Genomic DNA, 13,105 nt, shown 5'->3' with positions numbered 1-13,105 from the left:
TAATAAGAGAGACAATGCTTTTTAATGATTGTCGATATCTCCTCAATGGGACTTAGTTGTTCAGTAATGGCTCTGTCCATCCAGGTTTGCTGGACTCTTCAATTGCCCAGCTGAAGGGAGGGGGTAGATGTGTGTCTGTGCATGTGAAGGAAGGAGTTTAGATTCTAGATGAGACAAAGAAGGTGGGGGGGGGGAGCACACAAGACCCTTCTAGGAGCCAGCTGAAGCACCTTAGGGATATAGAATCTCTGGGATGTGATGCAACCCTTTGCCTCCACCACAGTTCTGCTTGTAAAATAAAGCAAGTACAGGCAGAGTATCTCTTATCTGGGCATCCCATATCCAGACTGATCCAAAAACTGGACCCTTTGAGCCGGCATGCTGCCTGCTTTTAATGTTTCCTCTCACTTAAAAATATATATAAAATAGTGTATACTGCATTGTAGGTGGAGACTGAAACCCTGCCGTTAGTTTATTTGTTGTTGCTCTTGTTTAACAGCTGATACAGGTATTCTGGTGAGATAGTCACACCTTTGCTTTCTGATGGTTCAGTGTACACAACATTATTACAAATATTTTTTAAAATTACATTCAGGCTATGTGTATAAAGTCTGTATAAACATAAATGAATTTGGGTCCCATCCCAAAGATATCTCATTATGTTTATGCAGATATTCCAAAATATTCCAATATAGGGAAAGATCTGAAATATGGACCACTTCTGGTCCCAAGCAGTCTAGATAAGGGATACTCAACCTGTACTACAAAAATGCATACGGTCTCCAGTTTTCTCTTCTGCAAAAGGAACCCCCACCCAGGTAAGCACTGCCCCTTGAACTTCTCACTGCTTAGAGAAGTGGAGATGCCATAAAAATATATCTAAATATAGTTGCTTGTAGAGCACTTGTAAGAAATGACAATTCTGAGCAGAAGGGAGTGTAACGTACACCTGGATATTCACAAGCTCAAAGATATCCTGCACCTTGTTGACTGGGCAGCCATGTTCTGAGTCTGTCAAAAATGTTTAGCTTGGAAAGTTAAGAAATGTAGAGGTCAGATGGTCAGCACTGTCTGTTCTGACAGGTAGCAGCTTTCCAGGATCTCACATATAAGTATTTCACATCACCGACTATCTGATACTTTTAACTGGAGATGCCAAGGACCAGGACCTTCTGCAGGCCAAGCAGATGCTCTGCCACCTGGGAGGGCTAGAGGCTCAGCCCCTTGGCCCTTGCTGATTGGGTAGTAAGGGGACTGGTGGTAGCGATACCCTGGGGTGCAAGAACTCGCACTTCAGCTTTTGGTTTGTCTTGCCCAACCCGTCACCCTTAAGAAGGACTTTAGGTTTTCCACAGCTCTACTTTATTTTTAGACGGAGAGGTAGATAAGTGACAGGAAACTTAAAAGAGCTTGAAAATTGTGGTCTGAATGTTTCCATGAATTTTTCACATACCTGCCTCATCATATGACAGAGTCAGCTTTTCCAGCATTTCTCTGTCAATTGACAGAATCTGTTGTTCTAAGATGGTCGGGTAGGACAATACACTATTCTCTTTATCTTTCTCGTAGTCTTGTAGGTGCTGCTTTAGGACTTCAGGTAAGCGGGACTTCACATATTCTGCTGCTGACTAAGGGAAAGAAAGAAAGAAAAAAGAGATGAGTTAGCTATTGCAATACATTACATTATTTTGGACATGTGGATGTGTACTTTTTCACATTTCAACTTACAAAGAAAGAATTATTTAAGAAAATACTAAGGTGACATTTTCACAAAATCCATTAGAAATGGGGGGGGGGATCAAGCCTTATATTTCAATTTTCCACCTTTCCATTATAGTACTCTTAATTTCTGAACTACATTTGTCTAGCGTCAGACTAAAGTGCTATCAGAACTTAGCATCAGACTAAAGTGCTATCAGAACTTAGCATCAGACTAAAGTGCTATCAGCATTTACGTACATTTCAAACAAAATCCAAAACATCAGAAGCTGGGGCAGGGGGGTATCAAGTATTGTCTATTTTTCCTCATTAGGTTGGCTAATTTAAACAAGAAATGGTTTCTTTGAACCTTGCCCAACCATTAGGCAAAGTTAGGTCACCCATCTCAGAGGACAGCTTTTGTGGCAACATTACAAAGAACAAATTGCTGTTTATTTATGCTGCCATCCTAAACAGAGTTACACCCTTCTAAGTCAATGGGCTTAGAAGGGTGTAACTCTGCTTAAGGGTGCAGTTAATGTATTATTATACTTTGACTATCACAGCAGTATCAAAGGGATTATCTGCTTCAGGCACCAAAATATCTTAGGCTATCTATTTTCAGATTTTCTTAGACTCTCATTGCATTAACTCTTTTAAACGTTTACGACTTTTTCATTGTATATAACTCTGTGGGTTGCACATCCTGTTTTTTAAACACACTGTATCCTAATCCAGGGGATATGGTAACAATAACATAAAATCATAAAAACAGCATCAATTATCACCATGAAAACAAACTAAGCCATCAAAAACAAGTTTGTAGCTGGAATCCTGGTTTACAGTTGGAGGCCCAGATCTTCTCTGTGGCACGTAATGCCTTTTATCATCTTTAACTGATAATGGCAGCTACGGCCATTCCCCAAAAAGTGTGATCTGGTCCCAGTGATCCATGCTCTGATCACATACTGGTTAGATTACAGTAATGTGCTTTATGTGGGGGCTGCCTTTGAAAATGGTCAGGAAACTTCTGGTTGTTCAAAATGCAGCACCCAGGCTATTGTCATGGGCAGGCTTCATATATTGGGGAAATGGTTCTCTTAATATTACTTCAATATTGTAAGAGCTGATTAACGTTTTACACAGCAGTTGTGTTTACCATCTATAAGCCAACATTTACAGTGGCTTATAACACTGTTCTGTACTCTTCCATTTTATCCTCACAACAACAGTCATGTGAGGTAAGTTTAAATTCCTACTGTGCCATGGAAACTTGATGGGTGACCTTGGGCCAGTCAGTCTCTCTCAGCCTGTGTCCCCCAAATCCTAGTTTAACAGACTCACCACTATACAACACTGGTTTCTCATAATATTCTGCTGCCTTTAAGTATGAAATTTAGATATGCACTGTGGAAACATAACCGGTACGTTTTGGCCAATCGCAACCGCCCAATGTGCATCCTTTATATCTTCCCTTAAAGTTTAATGACTGCATCTCCATTTCACACTTTTAGTGCAGAGATAGCATACGTGACTGTCACAAAAGCATGAACGGGTCCTAAACGAGAGCTTGAACTAAACAGAAGATGCCACTCGAAGTGCTATCGAGTGCTTTGCCATCACTCTGCCATGGTGTAAACAAGAATGTGCTTGCCATTTATATTGTCATATTCTATTGCTGTCATTGAGTCAGCATGTGGCAAACGAATCTCAAATGCCCACTGAATCAACAGAGTACTGGGCTGACCCCGAGGCTTCTCTAGGTTCAAACTTCTCGGTGGGGAGACTCCACAGTACTGCTTGGTTTTGATCATTTAGGCACAGTTCACCCAATTAGCTGTTGTTTGGTTCAGTTATTCAGAGCATCTGCAGCAAACTGGGTACTTCAACCACAAGCAAACTGTTGTTAAATCACCCTGGTTATTAGTCAGTAATACAAAGCAGCGCTGCTTGCATAAATGGTCTGGGAGGCATCCAGAATATGCAGATAATCAAAAGGCGATTACGACGGACGGGCCAAATTATCTAGGTTTTGTGACAAACAGAATGAGCAGGCATTAGAACGGTAAAATGCAGTTTAGCAAGCATGATCTGAACATGACGGGCTCAAAATATGATGCTCAGTTTTTATTTATATGTACAGGACATCTTTGGACATATTTGGCCAAACATATAGAAACACATATGCTTAAAAATAAAAGAAGAAATGAGGGCAGAGAATGAATAAGCTAAATGGTTAAAAGGTGAAACAAAACTGTTAATAAAGGTAAGGATCAGAATATCTAATGACCCAACAGAGCAATGACTCTTGAACATTTGGCACAGCGAATACCACGAGGCAGGAAAACAACAAGCGGAATCTTCTCCCGTCGCAGCAGAAGATGTTTTGCCATGTTAATTAAATACGAAAGTGGTACAACTGAAAATGAACCTTAACAGGGAAGGTTCATCAAAACGGGCACCAACGAAGCAGTAGAAGAGGTCTCATTTGTTTTTCTGAGATTAAGTAAAGTGATTAAATTGAGTTGTAACTGACTCATGGCGACCCAATCAAGTTCCACCTCATAGGGTTTTCAAGGCAAGAGATAACCAGATGTGGTTGAGAATTGCCTTCCTCAGCATCAGAGCCCTAGTCTTCCTCAGTGGTCTTGACCCTGCTTAGCTTTCAAGTTCTGACGAGATCAGGCTAATCTGGGCTATTAGAGCTGCTATCAGGGCTTCGGAAATCACACTTAATTACACTCAGTTAATGTTGGTTCATGTTAAACAGGAAAACCTTCAGTTAATCATAAACTTCACGTACCACATATGTGACATGGGTGCCGAGGATTGGGAAGGCGTGGATTTCTGGGTTCAGGGAGGTTCTCAATAAATTGTACAAAGGTCTAGAGCAAAACCAAAAACCCCCAAACCAACCAAAAGAGTACAACTGACAGCCCATTCCTGAGCCTTGCAGTGGCCAGGGGCGGCGTGGGAGGTTTCCCAGCCACTGCAAGGCAAAAAACCCCAACCTTTTAAAACTTAAATTTGTGAAAATGGAGAAAATAGCTCCACTGAAAACAGCGATGCGGTGCAAACAAAAAACTGGCACAGCACCACTGTTTCTGAAGGGGGCGTTCCTGGGCTGGAAGGGGTCAGGAAGCTAACTACAGTCAGCTCTGCCCCTGGGAACGCCCCGGGAATGCCCCCCTTCATGCCAGTACCGTAGTTCTCTTCCAGGATTTAGGTCCTGGAGAGGCTGTGGCGGCATAGGAGCCCTGTGCAGCTCAGTGGCACCAAGGCGCCAATGTGAATGCAGTGTAAATGCCTCTTATTCCGTGATAAGAGGGCACTTACGCTGGCGCTGGGGTCATGCAGCCACCACACCACTTTCAGCCCAAACTTCAGGAATGGGCTGATAGTGTGCAAACGTTCCAGTTCTTCAGAACTCATCAGGCTGGATGTTTTTAAAAATAAAGGGAAGATGGGAAGGGATCTCTCATCATGCCCTTCCAGTCTGTGTGTCAACATCCTGTGATGTCGGCATCTTGAGTATTCTTAAAGAGTTGTTCATCATGCTTCATGTATCATAGGAACAGCTTTGGAAAAAGACTGAAAAAATCTGATTTATAGGCATTCCAGATTATGAGTTCCAGTTTTTGGGGGTGTTTGTCATCAAGATATCTCATGCTGTGTGAATATCCTTTACCCAAACATAGAACATTTGACCTGAATCCCGCAAAGGAATCACTACACATAACGTGTCTCCTGGGAAAGCAAGGAATTCTTAAAATAGTATACACCAGTAGGACAGAGATTAGAACCAAAAGAGAGGACCAAAGCTGCGGCAGACACGAACACAAGGTGGCACAGCTGTGTGACGTTAGAGAGCCCCAGGCTAAAAGTAGGAGCCCTGCCACAATCTGCCACCTGCAAAGCATCCAGATCATTGAAGTCATTCTTTGGTATGAAACAAAGGACCACTTCCAACATCATGATGTGCAGAATGGCTTTATTTTTCTTGCCCGACAATTTGCACATCCCTAGTGAGTTTCACAGGTTTTTTTTTTTTTTTGGAAATAGCACTATGCAACCAAATTTTTCAGATCAACATGTGCCATTCAGGATATTCTCTGTGATTAGGCCAAGTTGGCAAGGCTCTTCATTACCATCTTTGGAGAATGGCAGCTCTGGCAATATTTGCTGCTGACACAGCTATGGACAAACATAAGCCATTCCTGACCCTGTCCTTCATGGCTTTTGTCCATGCAGGCTCCATAATTCCCGGCATAGCCTTTTTGGGTGGTCAGAGAGCATCCCTCTTTCCTTTTTCACCTGCTGAAAAGCTGGTTCGATCCAACTCCACATGTTCATGGGATGACATACAGTGAAACTGTGAGTATCTTTGGAGATTTAAATTTGTGGTGTAATGTTAGAGTATCTGACTAAGATCTGGTACACCCAGGTTTGAATGTCCACTCCAACCATGGGAACTTGCTGGGTGACCTTGGATTAGACACACATTCTCACCCTAACCAACCTCTTGAGGTTGTTGTGAGGGTAATACAGAAGAGAGGAGAATGATGCAGAAGAGAGGAGAATGATGTAAGTCCCATTGAAAGAAGGAAGCACAAAGAAAGGGGGTGACAAGAATCCCAAGTGATTAGTGCATCATTTCCGCACTTTTTTTGTGGCATCCACAACAAAGATTTAAGCATTCCCCCCCTGCGTGTGAAGGTGCATATCTCATGAGCTAGGGGCAATGGATGCATCTCTCCGTGACATCCCATTTTAGATATTATAAAGACCCCCAAACCAGAAGCAAAACATTCTATGCTTTCTACTGTCTTGGGAAATCCTTTAGGTTCCACCAACATGCAGAGGAGCCAGCACAGCAGAGAATACCCAATAGTTTAACAGCCATTTCACCAGACATGTTAAAGAATTGTGATGCTAATATTAATCCATTATTTTGTAAGCTGCTCTGAGAACTTTTCAAGTTGAAAAGCAACTAATAAGTGTACTAAATAAATAAATTTAAACAAATAACATTAAAAGGTCTGATTCGGCTCTTAGTCACAAGACAGAGCATGCTGATGAATGTATTTCAGGCTACATCTATGCATACCTGCATTGCACCTTTTATTTTTGAAGGAAATCATATGAGCTTTACTCAAAGGGAAGAATGAAATTCCCATTCCCTACATTTCAGAAGACATATCAGTGGATATGTTAATAGTCATTCACTGATTCATGTACTTAGAAATTAAGAAATTAATGCATTTGGGTATTGTCACTATCAGTCTTTTGAAGTTTTCATTTTGTTCTCCTTGATCTGTTTCTAGCAGGCCATCTTGCATCAGCTAAAATGTAAATTCTAAAAATCTATTACTTTTGCCTCTATAAAGCTTCCATCCCAACATCAAAAGCACTCCAGATCAGATATCTATTACTGCTCAGAGTTTACTTCCTTGCTGGTGATGAATCATCAAAAGTGCAGTATTACCTTTCCATATATGGCTGGGTATACATTTCTACCACTGCACCTGTCCTTGTGTTTACCTCTAACATTACACACCATATACACAGAAAATTAATCTCAGCCTTTATGCGGGTCTGACGAGAAAACTGACCACAGACTGCCAGACTATCTATCTATCTATCTATCTATCTATCTATCTATCTATCTATCTATCTATCTATCTATCTATCTATCGCGTGGTGTAGTGGTTAAGAGCGGTGGTTTGGAGTGGTGGACTCTGATCTGGAGAACTGGGCTCAATTCCCCACTCCTGCACATGTGTGGTGGACGCTAATCTGGTGAATTAGATTTGTTTCCCCACTCCTACACATGAAGCCAGCTGGGTGACCTTGGGCAAGTTACAGCTCTTGTTAGAGCTCTCTCAGCCCCACCTACCTCACAGGGTGTCTGTTGAGGGGAGGGGAAGGGAAGGTGATTGTAAGCCGGTTTGAGTCTCCCTTAAGTGGCAGAGAAAGTCGGCATATAAAAACCAACTCTTCCTCTTCCTCCTCCTTCTTCTTCATACCATTTTCTTTGAAGACACACCATGCGCTGTCTGAGCCCTCACAGCAATTTTTTAAAATAAGAATATGTCACTGTGTCCCTGTGTCATGCTCTCTCAGCCCCACCTACCTCACAGGGTGTCTGTTGTGGGGAGGGGAAGGGAAGGTGATTGTAAGCTGGTTTGAGTCTCCCTTAAGTGGTAGAGAAAGTCGGCATTTAAAAACCAACCCTTCATCTATCTATCTATCTATCTATCTATCTATCTATCTATCTATCTATCTATCTATCTATCTATCTATCTATCTATCTATCTATCTATCTATCTATCTATCTGTCTGTCTGTCTGTCTGTATCTGCCTGTCCACAGAGTAATACAAATAATATGTGTGTAGAGTGCTGCCAAGTCATAGCTGACCTAGTAAGGGGTTTCAAGGCAAGTGAGAAGCAGAGGTGGTCTCCCATTTCCTTCTTCTGCAGTCTTTCCTGGAGGCTGCCCATTCAAGTACTGACTGTGCTTAGCTTCCAAGATCTGATGAGATCAGGCCATACCATGTAAATACAAATAATATGTGTGGCAAGTGCTGTCAAGTCACTGCTGACATATGGCAACCCAGTAGGGTTTTTAAGGCAAGGGACTCAAAGAGATGGTTTGCCATTGCCTTTCTCTACATAGTGACCCTGGTATTTCTTGGTGGTCTCCCATCCAAGTATCAGCCAGTACCAACTCTGCTTAGCTTCTGAGATCTGACAAGATCAGGCTAGCCTGGACCATCTTAGGTCAGGGCAATACAAATAATACAGAATGATAAACACAAAAAACAACAATGTTACATTCCTATGCTCTACAAAATAATTATTAAAAATTCTAAAGGGTTTTTCTCCATATATGTCTTAATAACAAATAATAAAATGCTGACTATTATTCTGAATACTTGAATTCCAACGATCAACCAATAAAAAATAAATTTTCTATGAATTTGTCAATGATTCATTTTTTTACTGATTATTTAAAGCAGGGGTGGGGAACCTTTTTTCCGCCAAGGGCCATTTAGATACTTATAACATCATTCGTGGGCCATACAAAATTATCAACTTAAAAATTGGCCAGCCAACCCCCAAGCAGGCAGCTGCCCCAGGGACACCCCCCCGGTGCGGGCAAGTAGGCAGGCATCCAACCAGTGGTAGCTATGGAGCTGCTAGGACCACCCAAGATAACGACTCTTTTCCAAGGGGGGAAAAAGCTTCCTTTTCTCGACAAAACAAGCTCCCATCTGCCTTGAATAGAGGCTATTCTTGTCCTGGGAGGGGTGGATCACCAGCCTTAGATCCTTCTGAGCTAGAGATCTGCCAAGACCCACGAAGGGCTAGACCAAATGGTTTCGCGGGCCTTAAATGGCCCCTGGGCCTGACGTTCCCCACCCCTGATTTAAAGTATGTCAATTTAGACATCAAATTGACATGACCAAATCTTGCTAAGCCATGCTATCCGAGGAGAAGGATCTATTTTTTTCCCAAGAGAAGGTGATATAAAACACCTTAGCAGTAGGTAACAAATTCATCACTAATTCCCAATCAGAGATATTTACGACATTTTTCAGATAAACAAGCAAGATCACTTTGGGGTTAAAAGATAATCCATAGGTTGACTACATTTAAATATAGTCCCCTGCTTTGTCTTTAGAAGTACCTAACTGAATTACCACGAATTATCATGATGCTGGAAACTGGATACAGTAAGATAAGAACACAAAGCAGCCCTGGCCGGATCAGAATATGGGTCTGTGGAGTACAGCATTCTGCTCCTAAACTTGGCCAGCAAAATACAACCCTGAGGACTTAAATACGGATGATTTGGGTGATCTGTGATTAGGACCTCTTCACGTTTTTGATGCCTCCCCCGACCCCACTTCAAATTCAACTTGCCATTTGGTATCTGCACTGTAGCTGAATGGCCAATTTTCTTTCTGTCGCAGAAGAAAAACCCGTAGACGGAGTGTGGGTGGTAATGGAGCAATTACTTCAATTGGGTAATCATCCCTGCCGCAACCACAAGAAGGTGCGCAGCAATGTGCAGTCCTCACCTCTACACTTTCTCCCATGAATACAGGATGCTGCCATTGTTTTTGACTTTCACATCCACTGTATTGATTTAAATCAGAAACCTTGTGTCCTTCTCTCGTAGCACAGATCAGAAGTACTGGGAAAAGACCCAGGTTAACATTTGCACTTGTTTTCCTGTTCCCAAGGAAAATGAGCTAAATCCATCTGGTCCATTTGTGCAAGTCGGCCATAACTTATCTCCTGTAATGCAACACTCACAGGCTTTACAGATTTATATTTAGTCTCCCTAACTCTACAGATAATTGTATTAGGAAACCTAAAATATCACTGAAAGTCCCATTCACTTTGTCTGAAAGTCAGGCAGTGCAGATCAGATAAAATTATTCCATCAAACGCAAATTAACTTGCAACACAAGCACAAGACACTTAATGCTAGGTTTTTAACTAATCATTTGCTTCTAGCACTGGAAGGAAGAAGATAGACTAAAACAATTACTACATTGCCCACTATCAGCATGCCGCTTGTCAAGTTTCAGGGTTTCCTTGCAGAAGTACTTGCGATGTCCAAAGGCATTTTGTATTCTTTGGACCATATGGGATTTCCATCTAAACACCTTAGCGTCTTCAGCCTAGTGTGATATGCAGTGTTGAACAATACACTACTCTGCACTTTTGATAATTTTCATTTCTTGACCAGGCATATGATAAAGCAATGGATATGAATGCTAGCAGTTTATCAAATTAGAACTGAGCTAGACTAAAGTGGGAAGAAATAAACGGTTTTGTGTGAGACATTATAGGGAGAGTTACAGCTGAATCTCTTCTTGATGAGCCTACAGAGACCTTTGGAATTTTGAGAATGGGGAATTGGCACCACCATAAAGTGGCTGCCATGGGGGCTGGGGCTAATCATAAAATATCATCCATAGGGTACAGGGATCTAACACAAAATGCTGGAACGAATGGGTGCTCCTGGCAAAAACAGAGGCAGCATCTCCCGAGTTCTTCTGAAGTGCCTCCTGCTTCACTAGGGTAAAGAAAACACAGGATTGGCTATTTGCTTTAGGGAAGAGCTACTCTGAGGGAAAAGCAAAAGGAACCCCATGGATGCCATGTTGAGGATTAATGCATTATAAGATAGAAGAAACACAACAAATGCCATTGTTCTAGTCATGCTGATATTAACTTTCTTTAAGCCCTATTAAGATTGCATTTTAATGGTGACGTCTATGAGCATGATCCAGCCAAAGTAAATTATTTTTAAAGGTTCCTTTAAGGATGTCTAAATTTCTCCAACTAATATAAAATAGGATTTCAAAGTGCTTTCCCCCCCTCCCTCTTTTTTTCCTCTGGGTCTCCCAGCCTTTCATTTTTCCTATTTCTGTGGCATTTTAAGCATATGTTGAGAAGTCATTATCTACTAAAACTTTAAGAGGAATCCAAGTTGTTCTTTGGAATCCATGAAAGGCAGACAGATGGCAACCAGTTGTAAAAAATGTTGCCATGAACATATGGAACACATCTAACATGATTAAATTTAACATTTATAAGTTGCTTCCACGTGAGCCAGAATGGCAAGAACCCAGCAAAAGCCCCACAGGCTCCTGAGGTACTTCTGTAGGCCCTGCTTTATGATAAGCATTAGAATAGACTGTGACGTGTGGCAGCAATAGAGAGAGAGAACTCAAGGGAAACAGACTGTGTATGTTTAAAACCTGAGAATACCCCCCCCAAAAAAAACCCCTACTAGATCAGATCACGTCCATCTAGCTCAGCATCCTGCTTCCCACAGTGGCCAAAATAGTTGATCCCCACTAATGAGTGTTTAGAGGAATACCACCTCTGAAGATGGAGCATCCGTTTAGTCATCATGGCTAAACAGCCAATGATGGATCTATCTTTCATGTTGACCTCATAGCGTTTTCAAGGCAAGAGATGAACAAAGGTAGTTTGCCATTGCCTGCCTCCCCCTAGCAACCCTGGACTTCCTTGGTGGTGTCCCACCCAAGTAGTAACCAGTGCCAACCCTGCTTAGCCTCTGAGATTTGTCGATATCAGGATAGCCTGGGTCATCCAGCTCAGGGAACTCACTTCTTACAGCCACCTATACTAATAGCCATCACCATATCCCGTGACAATGAGTTTCAGAAGTTAATTAGACATCCTGAGAAGTACTTTTTTTTGTCAGTCCTAAACCTTCTGCCCAACAGCTTTATTGGTTGTTGGTTCAAGAATTCCACAGGGCCTGTAAGACGGAGCTATTCCGTCAGGCTTATGATTGAGGCCAGTGACGGTTCTCCCTTTAAATACTGGCCTCCCTAGTCCTCCCCCCCTTCCTGCTGCCGAGCCCTTTCCCCCCACTTTTCGGGGGAGGTCAGTTCCATCTATCGAACTGCAAACACCTATTATGTGATTTTAGCGCCATCAGGGGGAGTGTTACTCCCCTATTTATTTAAATGATTTGGGTTATTTTTAAATGTATTTAAATTATATCTTAAGGTTTTAGTTTTACTGTTCTGGACTTTGTAAGTTGCCCTGAGCCCGGCCTTTGGGCTGGGGGAAAAAATGTAACAAATAAATAAATAAATAGGTGGCCCCAAGTCCATATCATTATTGAAGGTATAAAGAAAGCCCATGAGAGCATAGGCAGTCTCCTTCTCTCCAAGCGTCCTCAAACTTTGGGTTGGTCATGCACAAGAGAAACATAGCACAGGTAATATGGGTTTCCTTTGCATATTTTTGTGTGTGCCGTCAAGTCACAGCTGACTTATGGCGAGCCTGTAGGGTTTTCAAGGCAAGAGACGTTTGGAGGTAGTTTGCTATTGCCTGCCTTCACATCACGACCCTGGTATTCCTTGGGGTTGCCCATCCAAATACTAATCAGGGATGAACCTGCTTAGCCTGGGGCTATCCCGGTCAGGGCTCCTTTCAAAAAGTTCAATTTATTTTATTGTACTATGTCATCAGTTATATTCCTAGCTATGCTCCTGTGTTATTATTAAATGTACTTCTGTACACTTCAGCATTACCTTTAAAAAAGACAGATCAGTAAAGCTCAAGAGTTCACTCAAGGTAAAAAGGCCTCTGCTAAACAAGAGTAGGAGAAAAAAAAACCTGCTGGAACAGTAAAGGCCTTTAAAAAAATAGAGACATACATAACATCTTGAAGTTTTTCTCATTTTTCCTCTAAGGAAGTTTGTGCTCTTCTCCTCAAACGCTCTCTCTAATTCTCTCATCCCCCATTGCTCCTTGCCTATACATGACAAGTATTCCAGAGGTTTCATTTTCCATTACGTCAGAGGACAGACAAACTTTGGTTATCCTTGCCGGTTGCTTGGCATT

At 41.9% G+C, this 13,105-nt stretch overlaps 1 protein-coding gene across 1 annotated transcript in view; it reads right to left on the bottom strand.

Moving 5' to 3' along the window:
- Positions 1-13,105, bottom strand: part of PPM1L (protein phosphatase, Mg2+/Mn2+ dependent 1L) — a 203,910-nt gene that overhangs the window by 58,099 nt on the left and 132,706 nt on the right. The window contains exon 3 of the mRNA XM_056849945.1: positions 1,454-1,624. Within this exon, the coding sequence (XP_056705923.1) occupies positions 1,454-1,624 (171 nt within the window). The remainder of the gene's footprint in view (positions 1-1,453; positions 1,625-13,105) is intronic.

This window comes from Euleptes europaea, chromosome 5, assembly GCF_029931775.1.
Source record: "Euleptes europaea isolate rEulEur1 chromosome 5, rEulEur1.hap1, whole genome shotgun sequence".
In the NCBI taxonomy this organism is placed as follows: domain Eukaryota; kingdom Metazoa; phylum Chordata; class Lepidosauria; order Squamata; family Sphaerodactylidae; genus Euleptes; species Euleptes europaea.
This window is presented reverse-complemented; position numbering and strand designations above follow the sequence as displayed.